The 20,994-nt window shown below is 33.3% G+C and overlaps 1 protein-coding gene across 3 annotated transcripts; it reads left to right on the top strand.

Moving 5' to 3' along the window:
* Positions 1 to 1,831: 1,831 nt before the first annotated feature.
* On the top strand, positions 1,832 to 20,163 carry LOC129951396 (phosphatidylinositol 4-phosphate 5-kinase type-1 alpha). 3 transcript variants are annotated; one of them, XM_056063520.1, is made up of 16 exons: positions 1,832 to 2,091; positions 9,125 to 9,153; positions 9,212 to 9,361; positions 9,457 to 9,654; positions 9,965 to 10,107; positions 10,171 to 10,692; positions 10,767 to 10,871; positions 10,939 to 11,071; positions 11,136 to 11,223; positions 11,374 to 11,436; positions 11,737 to 11,817; positions 11,896 to 12,153; positions 13,149 to 13,305; positions 19,536 to 19,708; positions 19,784 to 19,847; positions 19,923 to 20,163. In XM_056063520.1, the coding sequence occupies exons 1-15, from the start codon at positions 1,998 to 2,000 to the stop codon at positions 19,825 to 19,827; spliced, it is 2,238 nt and encodes a 745-aa protein (XP_055919495.1). In that variant the 5' UTR covers positions 1,832 to 1,997; the 3' UTR covers positions 19,828 to 19,847; positions 19,923 to 20,163. The 3 variants fall into 3 exon arrangements, with proteins under 3 accessions (XP_055919495.1, XP_055919494.1, XP_055919493.1); XM_056063519.1 differs by having other exon boundaries at positions 1,833 to 2,091; positions 10,779 to 10,871; positions 19,762 to 19,847; XM_056063518.1 differs by having other exon boundaries at positions 1,833 to 2,091; positions 19,762 to 19,847.
* The last annotated feature ends 831 nt before the right edge of the window (positions 20,164 to 20,994 follow it).

Genomic DNA, 20,994 nt, shown 5'->3' with positions numbered 1-20,994 from the left:
TTCAAATATCTTTTCAAAATCTTGAAATTTAGGCTTTAAGCTTATTTTATCTTATAAGAAATATTGTTTACAACATTTTGAAAAATGTTGAGAAAAAACGAATTGACAGTTTTTTTTTACAAAAAATAAAAACCTAATAAAAATGTATAAAAGTTGGTAAAAATTGATTTTCGACTTAAATATCTTTTCAAAACTTTGAGATATTGGCTTTAATTTACTTTTATCTTTCAAAAAATCTTGTTGTCAACATTCAGTTAAAGTTTGAAAAAATCGAATTGAAAGTTTTTTTACAAAAAATTAAAAACTGAAAAAAAAATTAACAAAAGTGGGTAAAAATTGATTTTCGACTCAAATATCTTTTAAAGATAATAGCTTCTTACTATTTTTTTCTTATAAGAAATATTGTTTTCAACATTAGGACAAATTTTGAGAAAAATTGAATTGACGTTTTGGTAACAATTTATTTTCGACTCAAATATCTCTTCAAAAATTTTAAATATTGGCTTCAAACTAATTTTATCTTATAAGAAATATTGTTTTCAACATTTGGCAAAATTTTTAAAAAATTAGAATTGACAGTTTTCTTACAAAAAATAAAAATCTAAAAAAAACTTGGTAAAAATTTACTTTCGGCTCAAATAGCTTTTCAAAAATTAAAAATATTGTCTTCAAACTTATTTTATTTCACAGAAAATATTGTTTATAATATACAGTCATTTTTATATAAAAATCCAAAGTCCGATTTTTCATAAAAAATAAAATCTACAAAAAATTTTACTCAAATTTGGTAAAAATTGATACGAGTGCATAAGACAAACTTTTAAGCAAGACAAATCGAAAGACGGGATGGGAAGTTATCAGTGTGAGTCGCATCCCAGCCTCTTTTCTTTATTTCTGTCAACAGTTTAAACTTATAAATTAAGAATGTAGTATTCAACATAATTGCAAAAATAATTCTGACACAAAAAATAAGAAAAGGCGATGTTGATATTTCCCTCAAAACAGTTCCAGTATAGTCCATATTTCATGATGGCAAGTAAATTTCTAAATTGAACATAATTGATAACAAATCATTTGAAATTCCAATATGGTTAAATATGTACATACATGAGCGCATCATATTTCAAACGAGTGTTGCGGGAGCATCGTATTGTCTGTGGGATTAATTTCACATACAATTTTAATAAAAACAATATTTATGGAAAAAAGGTGTAAAAACGTATATTTCCAAAATCCTAACCTCAAAAATTGTATAGTTTGATGGTAATGCCTTTAATATCAAGGTAAGGCAGTTTGACAATAAATCATGAACATTCTATAGCTCCAAGTCTAGAGCACATCTGTTCAGCTTAATCGGTGTTTTATAAAATTTAAAAAGCCAACTCCGACTAAACCTTATATTTTGAAAAGTTGTATTATTGTTTTTGAATTCTTGAATGTGCAGAGAATTTGGTATTCAAATCGTTGAAGGTAATAGACAAAAGTACAGTACATAACTGCAAAATTATATCCGATAGATCCACTGACGTTTCCACCAATATCTTCAACTGGCAAGTGTTGTTTTTTTTTAATGTCAGCTGTTAGGATTTCAAGCAAGACAAATCTGTTTTACCGACCTGTTTTCAACATGTTGATGGTAATAACAAAACAATACTAAGGGTTGATTTCATTTTAGATTCTGCTCCGTGTAATTCCTATTGACTGAGCATGATTTTCATCAAGGAAAAGAAAAAGCTAATTTTGTTGAAGAGCATAAAATGAGTAATATCTTGTATACATAAATGAGTTGGAGGAAGACTTGAATATACTCCCCTCTCCCACAAGAGAATGATCAAAATTTAGTTCGTTTATTTCAGTTAAGGTTTGTTAAGTAACGGACTCACAAGAATTATTTTCCTTACCATACAAAATCTAAGTTTTAGATTAAACTTTTTGTTAAAAATATGACTTAAAAAAACAAAAATACTCTATTATTTGCTTTAACAAAAATTGCTAGGATGGAGTCAATTGACGGAATAAATTCAATTGACTTGGAGTCATCATCTCTAACTAATACTAAAAACGCGGATAGTTCTATTTGCGAAAAAGATGGTAATTAAATTAAATAAAAACTAATTCTTTCGTAAACAAAAATTATTAACCCTTAATAACAAATTATGAAAAGACAAAGTACTACAAGTCTTTTTGATTTTTTCACCAACAAAATTTGCAATCAATAAACGTGTAGGAAGCAATGTATTATACCAAAAAAAATATTTGCTTATTTTTTCTTCCTCATAATTTAAAAGGAACAATGTCAAGGAATAAGTGTGTTTTTTTTCGTCAAATGAAATTCTTCAAGTCTTTTTATTGTTTTGTGTTTTTCTTTGATTAAATTCGGATTATCAATGAAAATTGATTATGTGAATGAACCGGAAGGGTTGAAAATAGTTAGTTAAAAATTATTAAAATCTTGAAGGTCCTTCCTTCTCCACAATCTTCTCTGTATATCGAATTGAAAACCAGTAGATTCTGTTCAAGTGCCGGAAGGGATAACTAATTGATAAATGAGTTTTTAATGTGTATTGTGTATATTTATCCTCCCATTTATTGTGTTCTAATGGTAAAATATAAAAAATAATAAAATAAATTATATTAATAGCATATATGTACATTCGATTTGTATGTTTTTATAATATTGAATTGTTGTACTCTTTTTTTCCATTGGAGGTTTAAAGTTTTTTGCTTGTTATTTTGGTGCTTAAATCGATATTTCGTCCACTCACCAGGACAACTGGTGGAAGGATTAACAACCTTTAAAACTGAAAGATAGGCCAACTAACCAAAACTTTATAAATAGTTTTCATATCGTTATTCTGGTAGAAAATATTTGAAGGCAAATAATAATGCAAATGTTTTTTTTTTTCTTTTTTAAGAAAGAAACAATTAAATTTCACGAATCATAATTATTAAATGTTTATCTGGTTCCTTCAGATTATTATTAATACAAAAAGCGATTATTTAGATTTAATCTAAATTAAATCGTTAGTATTTTTCTTAGAATTTAAAAAGTAGGGAGATTTTCTTCAAAATCTCACTCTCATAAAAAAACAAGAAAAATCTGAATGTTAATGATTTTTTTAAGGGACATACAGTTTTCTTGTTGGTGGAGACAAATGTGGGTACTTTTACAAATAGCATTTACTCGAATGATATTCTCATGACATCACAAGATATATGATTGTATGAAAAGAGGTCCCCACATTCCTTCTTGTATATCTATTCTATTCGCATGTTTTCAAGGCTACAGTCTAAATAACTGGGTCGATTCAAATTAAAATTTCGATTATAGGTTCGAATTTGTGTCACTTATTAATTTATGATTTTTAAAAGAATTACGATTTTGTTCTTAGCATCTAATCTGTTAGCTTTGAATTGTTTTTTAAAGAAGTTCATACTATATACAAAATGTATATAATACAAAAAAGATAAAATAATTATATTCGAATTAATATTTAAAATACATCCCCATGGCATATATTCTACATAAGGATCACTGTTTTGATGAACATTTTTATTTGGAAACTTGGATGGTTTTTAAAGTACAAATAAGATCATTTAATCGTTTACCACTCCTTTTTATCATTTTTAATTGGCCCACATAAACACTTGTATAGGACAAGTATTGCATTCGTAAAAATTTCGAAGTCGAAAAAAGTGGGTCTCCCTATTCCGTCCGTCTGTTTGACTGTCTGTCCTCGCCTCTTCCATTGAGTTTAAACTTGGAAGTTAAGGTTTTACGCCGATTAGCGTTAGACGTTTTTTCTGTTTTTTAAAGACTAAAAATAACAGTGCCCATACAAATTTGTTGGTCAAACATCAAAAATTCGAATTTTCTCAAAAACGAACAGATAGATTTTTATTAAATTTTTTCTATTTTATTTCAACTTATCTCATTTAAAAAAAAAAGAAGCTGCGATGCGACTCTCACTGATAAGTTCCCATCCCATATGTCGATTTGTCTTGCTTAAAAGTTTGTAGGTTTCGTGTTGGGTTAAAAAAGTTGTCAGTTAAATTATTCTTAAAAAAATTAAAACTACTTGCAATATTTTTAATTTAAAGAAATAGTTTAGTTTGAAAAACTAAGTTTGTTAAATAGATTTTTAGTCGAAAACAAATTTTACCAATTTGAGTAACATTTTTTAAATTTCTATAAATTGGAAATGAAATTAATTTGAGAGACATCGAGAACCGAACCAAAATTTTTACCAAATTTGCGTAATATTTTTTGTTGATATTATTTTTTTATGAAAAAACAGACTGTTGGATTTTTATAATAAAAATCTACTGAATATCGAAAACAATATTTTCTGTGAAACGAAAAAAGTTTGAAGACAATATTTTTAATGTTTGAAAAGCTATTTGAGTCGAAAGTAAATTTTGATAAGGTTTTTATATTTTCATAAAACTGATTTCCATTAGATTTTTCTCAAAATTTCACTGAATGTTGACAACAATATTTTTGAAAGACAATAAAGTTATTTAAAGCCAATATCATAAAGTTTTGAAAAGATATTTGAGTCAAAAATAAATTTTTACCAACTTTCGTTAAATTTTCTTTTAAGTTTTTATTTTTTCATAAAAAAACTGTCAATTCGTTTTTTCTTAAAATTTAGCCGAATGTTGACAGCAATATTTTTTATAACTTAAAATTAGCTGGAAGCCATAATTTCAAATTTTTGAAAAGATATTTGTGTCGAAATTCAATTTTTACCAACTTTAGTTAAATTTTCTTTTAAGTTTTTATTTTTTCATAAAAACAATGTCAATTCGATTTTTCTCAAAATTTTACTGAATATTGACTACAATATTTTTTAAAAGATAAAAATAGTTTAAGGCCAATATCTTAAAGTTCTGAAAAGATATTTGAGTCGATATTCAATTTTTAATAACTTTTGTTAAATTTTCTTTTAAAAAAAATGTCAACTTGATTTTTCTTAAAATTTTTCCAAATGTTAATAACAATAATTCTTATAAAATTAAATTAATTGAAATAATCTCAAATTTTTGAAAAGATATTTGAGTCGAAATTCAATTTTTACCAACTTTTAGTAATGTTTATTTTATTTTTTTATTTTTCATAAAAAAAAACTGTCAATTTGATTTTTCTCAACATTTTACTAAATCTTAAAAACGTTATTTTTCGCTGCACAAAATTGTTTAAGAGATAAAATCATTTTCTATTCGTAAAATTTTCGAGGTGACAATTTTTTTTCAGTTTTTTTTTTCATTTATAAAAAAAACGTTATTTGGATTTTTTCCAAAACTATATTTGTTTGGTATCACGTTACAATATACCATATAAAATTTAATACAAGTCTCTAGCCTCATTAGTTTGTGAGAAATGTAATGTTAACCAAAATGTTCACCTTTTTTTTAACTGCTATGGTAAAAAAAACCACCCACGCAATTTTCTTGAGAGATCTTTCTGCGTTGTTATCCGTATAACAAAATTCATTTGAAGTCGATATCTCTACTGGTTCTTGAGCTATGGACGACGAAAAAAAGTTCCCGAATGTACGTACACACTCACGCACAGACGTGATTACTTAAGAACTAATGAACAGATTTCACTAATTTTTATATTATGTCTTATACTGTTTTAAAAAAAATCTGATGATCAAAAATGTTAAATTTTCCTTTTTTGATTTTTGAAAATCTTTAAAATTTTATTTTTTGAAATTTTCTATATCAATCAACGCTCTATCGTTAGATACTCGTAAATACACATTTTGAAAATAAAGGTTTCTTAAAAAAAAAAATAGCATTTCTATTTTTGAAACCAAACTTTTTCTTGGGGTACATTATTAAATCTTAAAACACAGGAAATATTTTAAACAGACACTTTGGATTCATGTGTATTTTTTTGTACCTACGTATACAGCTATGGCCAAAATAATAGCAACACTCTCAAGTTTTTGCTAATATTGTGTTTAGTACTTACAGTATACAAATATTCAAAAATATATTCCTTACCTATTTTATATACATTTTTTTTTAAACTAAAAGAGGTGTCCAAAATTTCGTAGTCCATTTACCTCAGGCTTCACAACAAGTTGGTCATAATAATAGCAACCCTTGATTAATTTAGCGAAAAACAACACACTTTGATAACCAATGCATTTTTTTATTTATTAGCTATGAATATTTAAAATTTCGTTGAAAACCCCTTTATTTTTCAACACTGCATCCATTCGATTTGGCATAGAGTCCAACTTCTTGCACTTTCCTTGTAAAATCGAATACCACACTACTTGGACAATTTTCCAAGGATCCGCTTTGCTGCTATGCTTATGCTTACTAACCTCAATCTTCAGTTCATTCCAGAGGTTCTCAATAGGATTTAGATTTAGATGATTGAGAAAGCCACTTCATTACGTTTAACTTGTTTCGCTGGCACCAGAGCTTTGTTGATTTTGCCGTATGCTTAGATTCGTTGTATTGCTGGAAACACCATTTAAGTGGCATGTTTTCGTCAGCCCCCGGAAGCATAACATTTTGCAGTATGTCCACATACGACTCCTTTGTTATAATGTCATCTATAACGAATATTGGACCAACGCCCCACCAAGAAAAACAACCCCATAACATTATGCTGCCACCTCCATGCTTCACGGTTGATTTTTGTATACCGCGGATTGTAGGCCTCGCACTTTGGGCGATCAACAAACTGTTTTCCATCCATTCTGAATAAATTTATTTTCGTTTCGTCGCTCCAAAGCACATTCCTCCATTGCTTCTTTTCAATTTGACAAATAGGACCACCTTGGCCTCGTCTTTCATCTGATGCCTTTTTGAAAAACAGATCCACTTTTTGGTGTATACTTTTCTTAATAAGGACACCTTCCTTGGAGATCGTGCATAAAACTAACTGACGTTCGTATTTCTCACTGCAGATCCTTTGAGGACATAAACGGATCAGTTTTAGGTTTTCTCACCAACGTAGCTTTGTTTCTTGGAGTCATTTAAACGGACGCCCTCTCTTTTCTTCAACATTTTTGGAGTTTATAGCATTCCACACCATTCTGGCAGAGCGCCCAATGACTTTTGCTATCTCTCTTATGGATCCACCACTGTTCTTATGGATCCACCGCTGTTCGATGCAGAGATTAAATGGCTTCTCGTTGTTCTACAGTGCAGTGCTTCACTCTTCATAATTCTATGTGCTATATTAAAAAAAATGAGCCTAATATTTTACAATTATTCTCAGATTAACAAATCTCACCAAAATTTTGAAGTTTTCAAGCTAATAAAAATTTTTTCTTTGACTTTTATTTAAATTTTGTTATTTTTTTGGCAAGCAAAAATGTGATCGATCGTTGAAAAGTTTTTTCTGAAACCAGCCTGTTTTAGGAATTCCATCTTCACCAGGTGCCTTGTTGTTTTTTGCTTTGTTTAACACAGCTTGAATTTCTTCGCTGTATGCATCTTATATTTGGTCAGTGATTAATGAATCCGCTGTGAAAGTTGAAAAGCTGGAATCATTGGTGAGAAGAAGCTTAAAGTGAGTGGCAAGATTTTCGGTAGAAATACCCGCATCTATTTTATAATTGTTTACGTTTATTTCTTTCGCAATTTTAAAGAAGTCCTTTGGATTTTTAGTTCGACCTAGATCAGTTGCTTATTTATTATCATAAGCATTTTTTTTTTGCATACATAACATTTTATAACTTGCGTTCGCTTCCAGATATAAGCTTTTCAATTGAAGATCATTTGTTGAGCGTATTATATATATATGTATTCAGCTAACTTATTAGTGAGAACTTCCGACAGTTTTTGATGCAAGAAAAACTTGTAATGTAATGTGATTAACACCTTGAAAAAATAGTAATGAGTCTATTCTGTTTTTTAACCTCAATTTAAAACGCCAATTATAGAGTTGCCATGACAACGTTGAACATTTTAGGAGTTAGTTTTAAGGTTTTTAGAAGAGTTCATTTTAAGTCTTAGTTTTCCATAATATTTATATCTTTTATAATATTTTTCTAATGAAATACTGAATTTTTAATAATATAAATAATTCTTAGTGAAAAGTTGGGAGAGCAGCATTTGCCAACAAGTTTGTACGAAAGTTATAAATTAAATTTTGTGTGTGTATCAAAGATTCAAAAATTTTGATAATTATTTCTAAATAAGGCCATAACTGCCGAAATAATCAAATAACGTTTTTTTTAAGAAAATCTTTCTGTTTAGTAAGGGACAGCTGACGTAAATTCTTTCATCGATACCAAACACTTTGAATATTGATTCGTCATCCTAAAATGACTTTTTACAAAAACGAATACTTTTATGAAAGTCTTCTAGCTTGAAACGAAGTCATCACTTTGTAAAAAGATATGGTAATAAATATATAAAAGTAAACCGATATAAAGATTTGTTTACGGAGTAATTCGTCTGCAATGACAATTTTGACCTCTCGCTCCTTGATAACTTGGATAAACTAAAAGATTATCTCAGTTTTGAACTAATACCTAAAATTACTGAGAAATTACTTCATCTCGTATGTAAATGAGAAGGCAATTTAGATTTCATGCATTTTGATCCATCAAAACCTATATAAGCGATTCCAATTGCTTGAAAGCATTTTACAGAAAGACTAATATTTCTTCGTCAAAAGTAGCATTACTCTTTTATTTTTGAATTGTTTCTTTGAACTTCATCACCTTTTCCTTTTTTTAACATAAGAACAACCATTTTAGTTTGTTCAAATCAAATGGGGTGGCGCAACAGTCCGTTGTGAACCAGGGCCTAGTGACTTACAACTCTCAACCATTCCTGTGTGCGAGTAATGTTGTCAGGAATGGAGGGGACCTACAATTTTATGCCGAATCCGAACGGCTAGTTTGAGAAAGCACTTTTTCATGACAAGAATTACTCTTGAAGGAATTGTCAGTTCCTCGCAAGAGGCAGTACCCGCGAAAATTAATTTTTTTTTAAATTAAGGTGGCACAGGCAGGGATTGAACCCAAGACCCCTTGCATGACAGTCCAACGCACTAACCATCATGCCACGGGTACTACCATTTTAGTTTGTTATTTTGTTTATAAAGGTCATTTAATTAAATACAATCTTTTAACTTTTCTAGACCGCTTGGGTCAACTTAGTACTCCCGAGGTAAGTATTTTTTTTTTCTTCAACTAAATTAAATTTAATTAAAAAATTTCTTATTTAGGGCCTGCGAGCACAAAATTCAAAATATGGCAAAATCGACAAAGAACGAAAAATCGGCCATCGGCGTGTGGGTGAAGGTGGAGAAATTACGTACAAAAAAATTCAAACTTCACAGATCATGGGCTCCATTCAGTTGGGAATACAACATACGGTACCAAATAATATAACTTTTTATTACTCTACTTAATATTTTTTAAAACCATTACTAACATTTGTTTTGGTTTGTTGTTTTTTTTTTGTCTAAAGGTCGGAAGTCTTGCATCTAAGCCAAAGCGAGATCTCCTTATGATGGATTTTTGGGAGATAGAAAGCATATCATTTTCTCCTGAAGGCTCTAGTTTAACTCCTGCACATCACTACAGCGAATTTAGATTTAAAATATATGCTCCCATTGCATTTCGTTATTTTAGAGATTTGTTTGGAATTCAACCAGATGACTTCATGGTAAGGAATACTTTTTTATTTGTACACAAACTTGAATAATTAATTTCTTTATCTTTTTGTTAAAATTTATTTTGGGTTTAAAGGAACATGTATTGTCCTTGGAAAGAAAAGAAGAGTACATTTTCTAACCTACAGTTTCTAAGCATCTTTATTTAAAAGGCTTTATATTGTTTGTCAAACCTTTATTTTTATCAATAACTTGTCTTTTGCTTAGTTAGACTTGTTATATCCTCTTAATCGTAAAATTAAGATTTTGTTTTTATTTTATTCCTTATTCATATGATAATTTGTATTTAATTGTGTTTTCTAGATGTCAATGTGTTCAGCTCCTTTGAGAGAATTATCAAATCCGGGTGCATCCGGTTCAATATTTTACCTAACCAACGATGACGAGTTTATAATAAAAACCGTCCAACATAAAGAGGGAGAATTCTTACAAAAACTTTTGCCAGGGTATTTTACTATAATAATTGTCCTGTCTCCAATATTTTTCAACTTTTAACTTTAATTACGTAGATATTATATGAATTTAAATCAAAATCCAAGGACGTTGTTGCCAAAATTCTTTGGTCTTTACTGCTTTCAATGCAATAGCAAAAATGTTCGATTAATTGTTATGAATAATCTGCTACCATCATTTGTGAAAATGCATCTTAAATACGATTTAAAAGGATCAACATACAAACGGAAAGCATCGAAAGCTGAACGGGGTAAGAAATCGCCAACATTTAAGGACCTGGATTTCATGGAACATCATCCAAATGGAATTCTTCTTGAAGCCGAAACATATAATGCATTGATTAAAACAATTCAACGCGACTGTACTGTCTTAGAGTCTTTCAAAATAATGGACTATTCACTTTTAGTCGGTGTTCATAATTTAGATCTTTCTTCCAAAGAGAAACAGAATGCCCGTAATACAAATCCAAAGGCAAACCTTCCCAATAAAAGTGAAGATTCGGATTTAGAAGATGCTCCTGAGGCTGATCAGTGCATTGCAATGGAGGGACGTGAAAACTCTAGTATCAATAGAAATAGGTATGTATTCTAAACATTTGTATTTCCTTATTTTCCGTAAAATTTTGTTGCCAATAAAGTAAACGAAATTATAGCTTATTATATAGATCTGTTAATAAACAACGTCTGGTTGCACACTCTACAGCAATGGAGAGTATCCAAGCGGAAAGCGAGCCTATTGATGACGAAGATGATGTTCCGTGAGTATATCCGCATATCTCTTACCCGCTCTATAATATTCCTCAATACAAATTATGTTTTCTAAAGACCTGGTGGTATTCCTGCCCGAAGCGAAAAAGGAGAAAGGTTGCTTCTTTTTATCGGAATAATTGATATTTTGCAATCTTACCGGTTGAAAAAAAAGTTAGAGCATACTTTTAAGGCCATAATACACGACGGAGTATGCGAAAACATCCTTATACTTCAGTAAGCTTATACTAAACACGCATATTTGTTCTTCCTAGGAAACCGTATCTGTTTGCCGTCCATCCTTTTATGCGCAACGCTTTCAAAACTTCATGGCTAAAAAGGTGTTTAGAAAAATCCCTTCACGTGAGTACCATTTAGTCGCAAAACTTAGTTTTGCTAGTTGATATTCACCAGACAAACATGTAAAAGACTTCACACACCAAACTTATTTATGTACATATGTAAAATGCTAAAAAATATTAATGATGTTTATCTTTTCGTTTTATTGCAAAGTGGATCTCCCAGAAATTAAGGGGAACCATAGAAAGTTTCGTACTTTGGTATCAAGTTATATAGGTAAAATAAATCAAGCTTAAAAAGATTATTATTTTTCTAACTAAACATGTCAGACTTTAGTTAAGCAAACATTTTTGGGACACATTGTGTATTTTGAAAAGATTGTTTTTTGATTTTTGTTTACAAACTTTAATTTAAATAATAATAAATCTACACATAAAGTCCGTAGACTTTGTAAAAGCTGCACATAAAAATATCAAGCTTTGTAGATATGAGTGCAGTGTATTTTTTAAATTAATTTTTGTGTATTTTCTTAAAAATAGACTTAATGTTAAAAAAAAAAAACAATTCATCTTTTAGCCCTTAAACATTCCCCATCGAAGAAGAAGAGTTTATCGCGGGTTATACAAAAGTCTATTGATAGCGAAACGGAATCCCGGTGTAAGCTTATACGAAATTATGTGTTTTCAGCTTCTTTTTAACCTTTGCCAATTTGTTTGTTCCTTAAAATTTATATAGCTGCTAACACTGCTGGCCTATCTCAAGTATCAAGTAGCCAAGTTTCAAAACCACCAAACAGAGCAACAGCAGTGGCTTCAAATTCGAGTGGACCTCAAAGCAAACAAAAATCAGCAAGTACTGTTAAAGCGAAAGTACCACCACCAGTGCCACCACGGGGATCTCCTCGAAATAAAAAAGGAGAACAAACGCGACAACCAAAATCCACATCCGTTTTAGAGGAGCAATCTTCTCTACAGCAACGAGCTTCATCAACAGGTAGACACATAAGTTATGATAACCAATCCCAAAAAATAGACCACCTTCAAGCGCCACCAATTCCCAAATTTGGCGAACGTCGCTCACCTAGTAATGTTAAAGATTGGTTGGAGTTGCATGATCTTTTTGACGTCGAAGATGACTATCATCCAAACAAACAAACGATAGTTCCTAATGAAACCCAATATCAACCCGTTACTCGAAAAGATCTATTTAAAAAGAGAAATAGTTTCATGTCGCATAGTTATATGTCAACTGTTGGATCTATTGTCAAAAGCTTTCCGCCCATTCAGCCTGAAAATTCAACGGCCACATTGCAGGTTCCACGAAAAGTACACGCTACAAAAAAGAAACGAGACAAGCAGAAGTACATTCAATACGCTGATATGGCATTCGGAGAAGACGATGGACAAGAAGAGAATATTCTACAATCTTTGAATTCATTTATCGAGGTTAAAAGAGAACTCGAAAACAATACTAGGGCTCGACGACAAAAGCCTAATTTGCAGCCCATTGAAAGTGATCGAAAACCCTCGACTACCTCAAGTAGAGACACTACGGCAGTAAAACAGTTTAAAAATAGGTATCCACCATCATCGGTATCAACAATTCAAAACACTTCTACCAGTAACCACGCATATCGAAATAATTTCTCAAAGAGTCCGAATTCAAATTTCATCAGAGCTCGACAAAAATTTGAAATGCAAAGCAAGAATTTCGATGCTTTTTCAACAGTTTCAAGTGGACATATGATATGAAAATTTAAAAACAAAATTAAAACTCCTCCATCTGCAACACAAAACATTTTTCAAAAAGTCGTCCAGGAAAAGCTTAAGTCTCATCTACCTACACCATTATATACATACTTTATTTTAGTTTTCGCTCTTTTAAACAAACTCATCTTCTTATTATACTTCTAGATACCTAGTCCTTAATCACTAATTTATAGTTTAATTTATTATACGTTAGATAACATTCATTTCATGTACTGCTAGGCACTACACCTTCTTGTTGCTCGACACCTCCCCCTGCTTTTGATGAAATTTCTGAAGAAAGCTTACAGAAACAAAGTTCTGGACGTAGAAAGAATGAACGTCAAGTGAACACAAGCGGATCGATGTTGAGAACATCAACCAGGGAAGATACAATTAGGTGAGTAGCAACAAATCTAATAATAAAGTTAAAGTATAATTTCTTCCCCAAGCAAAGACTATTTTTGAAAATATTAATTTCCATTTTATAACGATTGCATCATATAAGAATATTTATTCATTAAGTTCCTTTAAGTTTTGTTCAAATTTATGCAGTTGAAAACATTGACAGGATTTGAATTGCGATTTGATTAGTATATTGCCAACAGTATTAGCATTTGTTCAACTGAGGTTTTCATTTCAATCCAAGGTATGGGAGAAGAGCCAAATTCTTTTTTGATATTATTCTTACTTGTTGTCCTTTTGGAAAACATTCAACTTTTCAAGTTACAGAAACGAGTTAGTTCATTTAAAAATAATAAATTCTAGCCGTGACTCAATTTTCGACTAGTTTTTGTAGCTTGAGTCAGTATATCAGCAATAACGCACAGAATATTCCCTTCCAAGGCACCAAACGTTTTGGATGACGTAGACAAGCAACTTCACATAACCCCAAACAGTCTAGAGGGGTTAAATCGCCACAAGACCCACTACGCGAAATAATGCGCTCATCAAAAGTTTTCAATCAACTGATTTTTTCGATGCGGCCCTCGAACCGAACGATTATTTTGGTAAACAATTTGAATAATTTACAAAAATTATTCAGAAATTGGTCTATTCATTATAAGGGGCCAGTTATAGCTATGATTAAAATCGATCAGGAACAATTTTTAAATCGATATTTGACTGTGTTTCCCTTTGATTAGAAATAAAATGTACACAGAATTTTTTTGAGAAAAAAAGTGTAATTTCGTATTTATTTTTCTCTAAAATTGTATTTTTCTAATTTCCGGGAGGAAAATTATTTTCCTGAGCAGCGATACTTTTATGTTCAAAAATGAAACTTTGAAATTTCAATTTAGTGAACAGCTGACTGCCGAAAGCCAAAAAAAAAAATTAATTTAGTTTACTGTTGGTGTTCCAATTTTGTCTGTTTCGATCACATCATTAAAAATGTTACTGATGAAAGATACAGCAAAAAAATTGTCTGACGAGCTAAGATCGATGTTATGATCGAAAGAAAACAAAACATTTAATGATGTAAATGTACTGATGGCTCTAAGCCCTCGTCAGTAAAACATATCAGATTCCTTCTGTTTCAAATTTGACTGATAGATTTAACCGGCTCCTAAAATAGCAAACCAAACTGAGTATAAAGTGACAGCTGTCAAAAAAAAACCAACTCGGAAATAAGTTGTTCCAGATTTAAAAAAAATACTCGTTACCTTCTGTTTTGCGTTGTAAACATTAGGCAGGTTCAGGCAACATAAAGGACTTCATTTTTTGGACGTAAATTTTGACCAAGGCGAATAGTTAGTTTTTCAAGTGTCATGAATTTTAAATTCAGAACTTTACTTCACAAACCTCTACCTTAAGTTCATAGTACAAAAAGCACCAACAAAATTATTGTCTACAAAGCACTCCTACATTATCAACTGTCATTTTGATAGAAGTAGACTTGACTTAATAGTCAGGGAGATTTTTCTTAACTAACTTTCCATCAAAGTTGCCTTAATTGGAAGGTAATTTTTTGGCATCTGGGCAATCGGATACTAGAAACTTGCCTAACTTTCAAGTCCCTTATGTTGTCTGAACCTGCCCAATCTCTCTTGGCTATTCAATAGTTTCAATGATGTCCACAAGTATTACCAAAATAATCAAATTCAGAAATCTTTTTTGTCTCAAATATTTAGTAGATGAAAGGTTTCAGATATATGTAATTGTCAGAAAATTCGAATATTTGTGATAATTTTGCAAATTGACAAAATAATTCAACAAATTTGTGAAATAATAATATTTCCAGTACTTAGTTTGCTTTTAGAAAAAATCCTCATTAGTTGCTAGTATTTACATACATACTTACTTACTTAAGGTGGCGCTACAGTCCGGGGCGGACCTGGGCCTCAACCAACAAGCGTCTCCAGCCAGCTCGGTCCCTAGCTAGCTGTCTCCAGTTTCGCACGCCAAGTTGGTTGAGGTCCTCTCCCACCTGGGTGCGCCACCTGAGTCGCGGTCTTCCTCTACTGCGCCGTCCCTCGGGATTGGATTCGAAGACCTTCCGGGCTGGAGCGTTGATGTCCATCCGCTCTACATGACCTAGCCATCTAAGCCGTTGGACTTTGATTCTGCTAACTAGGTCAGTGTCGCTGTACAGCCCGTACAGCTCGTCGTTATATCTTCTCCTCCATTCTCCATCTATGCGTACGGGACCAAAAAATCGCCCGAAGAATTTTTCTCTCAAAGCATCCTAAGACGCTCTCATCTTTCTTTGACAGGGTCCAGGCCTCAGCGCCATAAATGAGAACCGGGATGATGAGTGTCTTATAGATGGTGATTTTACATGCTCGAGAGAGGACTTTACTTCTCAATTGCCTTCTAAGTCCAAAGAAGCAGCGATTTGCAAGAGTTATTCTTCGTTTGATTTCAGCGCTGGTGTCGTTGTCTGCATTAATAGCGGTGCCTAGGTAGACAAAGTCCTTAACTACCTCAAAGTTATAGCTGTCCATGGTGACGTTTTGTCCAAGACGTCGTTGTTCAGTGTCCTTTTTTGATGACAGCATATACTTGGTCTTGCCCTCATTGACCACTAAACCCATCTTCTTCGCTTCCGTCGCAATGCTCAAAAACGCTCCACTGACATCACGCTTTGATCTTCCAATTATGTTAATATCATCTGCGTATCCGAGTAATTGGATGGATCTTTGGAAGATTGTGCCTCTAGTGTTGACGGTTGAGTTTTGCACAATTCTTTCCAGAACGATGTTGAAGAAGTCGCATGACAATGCATCGCCTTGTCTAAAACCTTTTTTGACATCAAATGCATCGGTAAGATCTTTTCCGACCTTGATAGAGCAGCGTGCATTCTCCATCGTCATTCTGCACAAACGGATAAGTTTGACAGGGATGCCAAAACTAGACATTGCTCGGTAGAACTCTTCCCTATAGATGCTGTCATACGCGGCTTTAAAATCGATAAAGAGATGGTGGGTATCGATTTGAAGCTCCTGGGTTTTTTCCAAGATCTGCCGTAGTGTGAATATTTGGTCGATAGTGGACTTTCCTGGTCTGAAGCCACACTGATAAGGACCAATCAGGTTGTTGACGAATGGCTTCAGACGTTCACATAATACGGCAGAGAGGATCTTATATGCAATGTTAAGAAGACTGATGCCTCTGTAGTTGGCGCAGTTTAGAGGGTCTCCTTTCTTATGTATCGGGCACACTATGCTGAGATTCCACTCATCGGGCATGCTTTCTTCCGACCAAATTTTGCAGATGAGTTGGTGCATGCTCCGTACCAAGTCATCGCCTGCTGCTTTGAATAGTTCGGCAGCGATGGCGTCAGCTCCAGCAGCTTTGTTTGACTTAAGTTTAGATATAGCTATCTTCACTTCGTCAAGGTCGGGTAGGCGGAATTGTTGATCTGCGTCGCCGAGGTTGAGTGGTTCTATCTCCCTTACAGCGGAATTCGGTTCGTCTTCGCCGTTATATAATTTGGAGAAGTGATCTTTCCATATTCTCAGCATCGACTGTGGTTCTACTACGATGTTCCCTTGATCGTCTTTACAGGCTTCGGTTCGTGGCTGGTACCCTTGGGAGGTTTTTTTTACCTTTTGGTAAAATTTACGAACCTCATTCCTGTTGTGACATCCCTCTATCTCCTCGATCGCGCGCTTCTCATGCTCCCTTTTTTTCCGTCTAAGAAGCCGGTGTTCCTCTCTCCTCTTCTGCTCGTAGAGCTCGCGAGCAGCTCTCGTCCTTTTGTGCAGCGCCGTTTTGTATGCCTCTTGTTTCGCTGCGTGAGCTTGCTGGCATTCGTCGTCAAACCAGGGGTTTCGCTGTGGTGGCCGTGTGAAACCTAGCACTTCAGAGGCGGCATCTCTGATGGCTGCAAGGCAATGTTGCCACTGGTTTTCAATGCTTAATGCAGGAAGCATAGGACTCCTTAGGAGGTTATTAGAGACTCGATCGGAAAAGGACATGGCAGTCTCTTGCGATTGTAGCCGTCTAACGTCGAATCTTCTCACAGTACTTCCTTGTTTTGGCTTGGATCGGGATATCCGTAGCCGTACCTTGGCTACAACGAGGTAGTGGTCCGAGTCAATGTTGGCCTCTCGGAATGTTCGGATATCCTGAATACTGGAGAAGTGTCGTGCGTCGATCGCAATGTGGTCAATCTGGTTGACGGTTGATTGATCAGGAGATTTCCATGTCGTACTAGCTACCAGAACGTCTCGCCCCGCAGCGAAATCGACCAGCCTGAATCCGTTGTCGGAGGTAGTGTCGTGCAGGCTGTATCTCCCGATTATGCCACCAAAGATGTCTTCTCTTCCTAGCTTGGCATTAAAATCTCCTAAGACAATTTTAATGTCATAGCCAGGGCACTGCTCATATGTCTTGTCCAAGAGCTCGAAGAACATATCTTTGGTGTCTTCATCTTTCTCCTCTGTTGGGGCATGCGCGCATATTAGGCTTATGTTGGCGAATTTAGCCTTGATGCGGATTGTCGTGATGCGCTCGCTCACACTGTTGAAACTCAAGACTTTTTGCCTGAGCCTAGTTCCAACAACAAATCCACACCCAAATAGACGCTGTCTTTGTTCTCGGTAGCAGTCACCGTAGTAGATATCGCAGTCTTTTAGTTTGCGTTTACCCGGTCCATCCCATCGCACTTCTTGGATGGCTGTAATATCTGCCTTGCAGCAGTTTAGGGCTTCCGCTAATTGTTCGGCTGCACGTGGTCTGTTAAGGGACCTAACATTCCACGTACATATCCGAAGTTCGTTGTCCTTATTTCGTTTGCGTGGGTTGTCAACAGTGAATCCGTCCGTATCCGAGGCTTGTTGTTGCTTCGAGACTATGATGTTTTTACGTGGCCAGGAAGTCACCCCGACGGCACAACCCCCAACCTGGAGGGCCAGATCCTTAGTATAACTCCAAGGAAGGGGAGCCGGATGAACCGCTCCTTATAGGCCTGGGCTCCGAATATGTCGAAGAAGCCCTATAAGGTGTTCACTAAGTAGTTCGACCTTACTGGAACTGTAGACGCCACCGTTGATTCTATCTCGAGAATTCGTCCGCTGCCGCCTGGATAAGGAGAGGTGCCTTAGTGGAAACACCTCTCCCCCCCTCTCTCGTTTGCTGCCCCCAACAACTTTCCACTGGGGTTGGAACCCAATCTCCAGTTGAGGTACTAGGCACCCGATGTTCACCGCGGGGAGGTGAGAGTAGGAGTTGATAGACAGAGGTGGGTTTTGAGAAAAACCTGTGGACGCTTGTGTCCTCTTGAATGCACATGTCTACCATTTGAACATCATTTTACATACATATGTGTCGTAATAAAATTTGAAGAAATGTTCACAACAAATAAGAATTTCTTGAAAATGTTGAACAGTATTACCCATATAAAGATGTGTACCTTCTTTGTTGTTAAGAACTTTGTATGTATGTTGTGTTGTGATTTACCTTAGCCTCGAAAATACCATATTTAATTGTTGTTGTATATGTTTTAAAGTTGAGAAAACGTTCCTTTAACCATCAAAGATAAGTACAAAGAATTATTATGGCATCTTAAAAGTAAGGATTTCATGGTTTTCTGGTTTTAGAATTTAATATTTGACTATGCACAACGAGCTTAAAATTTTTGAAATTGGTCCTAAGACGCTTCTTTTCTTACAATAAAATTTTGATTTCGATATTATTTTTATAACACACCTACGGCAGAAATACTTTTTTTAACTTTCAAAGATTTATACAAAAATCTTAATTTGGTTGTGTAAATTGAACCCCAAGGCATGATAGTGGCGTTTTCTCTTCTTATTTTAAACAAAAATACTCATAAGGATGATACATTAAGACCATCAAAATCTCAATAGATCTGCCTCTTTTTTTGCGCACATCTCTTGCCTCTTTTGTAAGGCACATTGCTTTTTTATTGAATTGGTACACGTCTAATATCAAGTTGATAAAACACTAAGGTGTATTTTTTAATAAGAACACCACTCTGCTTGTCATGGTCACATAGGTGTAACGAATGACTTTTTTTTATTTAAAATAGAGTACAAAATAATAATTTTGTATGTATTTATTTGTTGCTAAACAATATTCAAATTTAAACAAAATAAGCGCATAATGCTTTTCTTAATACATGATTGAATTCATAAAAAAAAATTATGTAAATAAATATTTTAGTGTTTCTGAAGTTCATTTGGAACCATACCTTGCTGTTGATACCTCGCTTAGCAGTCAATATTCTTCTCGTGGTGGCTTAGCATGGACCCCACCCGCCTCAGGTGAAGGTTCAACTCCAACGTGGACCGAAGGTACACCAAGTTTTACGGATTCCAGTTCAAGCGGAGACTTCGGTATGAAGTAAATACTTAATATTATTTTTTTAAATTAAAACACAACCTTTTAGATAATTTTTCGCCCATAAGCAGACCTAAATTCGATAGACATAAGCCAACCGTTGAAGATGCCCTAAGTTCGCTCACTTCAGAAATGGTTAAACAAAAACAAAATCTAAATTTACAAACAAATTTCAAATTTTAATTCAAATTTATTTTATATATTTTTCAGATAAACTAACATCGCTGCAGTAAAACAGTAATAACATATACATATGCCACATACAATTTTAACTAGTTCTAGTTTAATTTGTTCGTTTGATCATAGATAGAACCTATAACGTATGTACAATAATAGATCGTTGTATTCATTTGTATTTATTATCAAATTATACTGTAAATCTTGTCTTATATTACTATGTATGTATGTAAAATAATCAATAAATTCAATCGTTCATGAATCAAATTAATAATTCATCCTATGTTTTCAAAAAAAAAAAAAAGAACTTTTTTTGAAGTGTTACTTGGTCGAAAGAAGCATTCGCTCAATGGTTTTTGAGTTTGGTTTTGTATATTATTATTAGATTCATTTTATACCTATTCGAATGGATTCGTACTTTCTGGAAAATATTGTAGAAAAGTTTAACTAAACTATAAACAGAGATTAAGCCACATAAATAAGACACCATTTAGGTTTTTTTCTATCGTCCATAGTTTCCAAACCAAACATGCTAGAGACCTATTTTTTTTTTAATTTTAAGTTCGTTTAATTGTTTTTATTTCATCTGAAAAAAAAATTAATGCTAAGGATTTAAGTATTAATGAAAAATTATTGATCAAAAACAGTCAAACTGCGGGGTCCAAATTTCGCACCACTTGAATAGGACAATTTAATAAAAAGAACATTTTAGAGTATTACTTTTCTTTTTATTACTAACGTTACTTAAATTGGAGGTAACTGGGGTATTTTATTTAACAAACAAAAATGTTGAGCCACCTTTCTGCTCCAAAACTTCACACATTCTGTTTGGAAGGGATGCATACAAACTGTCCAAATAATTTAGCGAAATCGCGCTCCAAGCCAATTCGATGGCGTAGGTTAGTACGGATATAGTTGAATACGTGTTATTCATCCCCAAACATTTTCTATGATTTTCAAGTCCGGTGAGTAGGGCGGCAAGCTTAATAGTTGATAATTACAGGGCATAGGTCCAAAAAGGGTTTGAAAGTATGGAAAGGCCTCTTTCAATATACCATTGTAAGACAACGCATTCATTGTTGTTGACACAAAATGGGGTTTGCAG

The sequence above is a fragment of the Eupeodes corollae genome, chromosome 3 (genome assembly GCF_945859685.1).
Source record: "Eupeodes corollae chromosome 3, idEupCoro1.1, whole genome shotgun sequence".
Lineage (NCBI taxonomy): Eukaryota > Metazoa > Arthropoda > Insecta > Diptera > Syrphidae > Eupeodes > Eupeodes corollae.
This window is presented reverse-complemented; position numbering and strand designations above follow the sequence as displayed.

Coding starts and splice junctions, on each gene's coding strand:
- LOC129951396 (XM_056063518.1), top strand. CDS start 1,998: ATGGAGTCAATTGACGGAATAAATTCAATTGACTTGGAGTCATCATCT. Junction 2,092..9,124: donor TTCTATTTGCGAAAAAGATG/GTAATTAAATTA, acceptor TAACTTTTCTAG/ACCGCTTGGGTCAACTTAGT. Junction 11,224..11,373: donor GTTTAGAAAAATCCCTTCAC/GTGAGTACCATT, acceptor TTTATTGCAAAG/TGGATCTCCCAGAAATTAAG.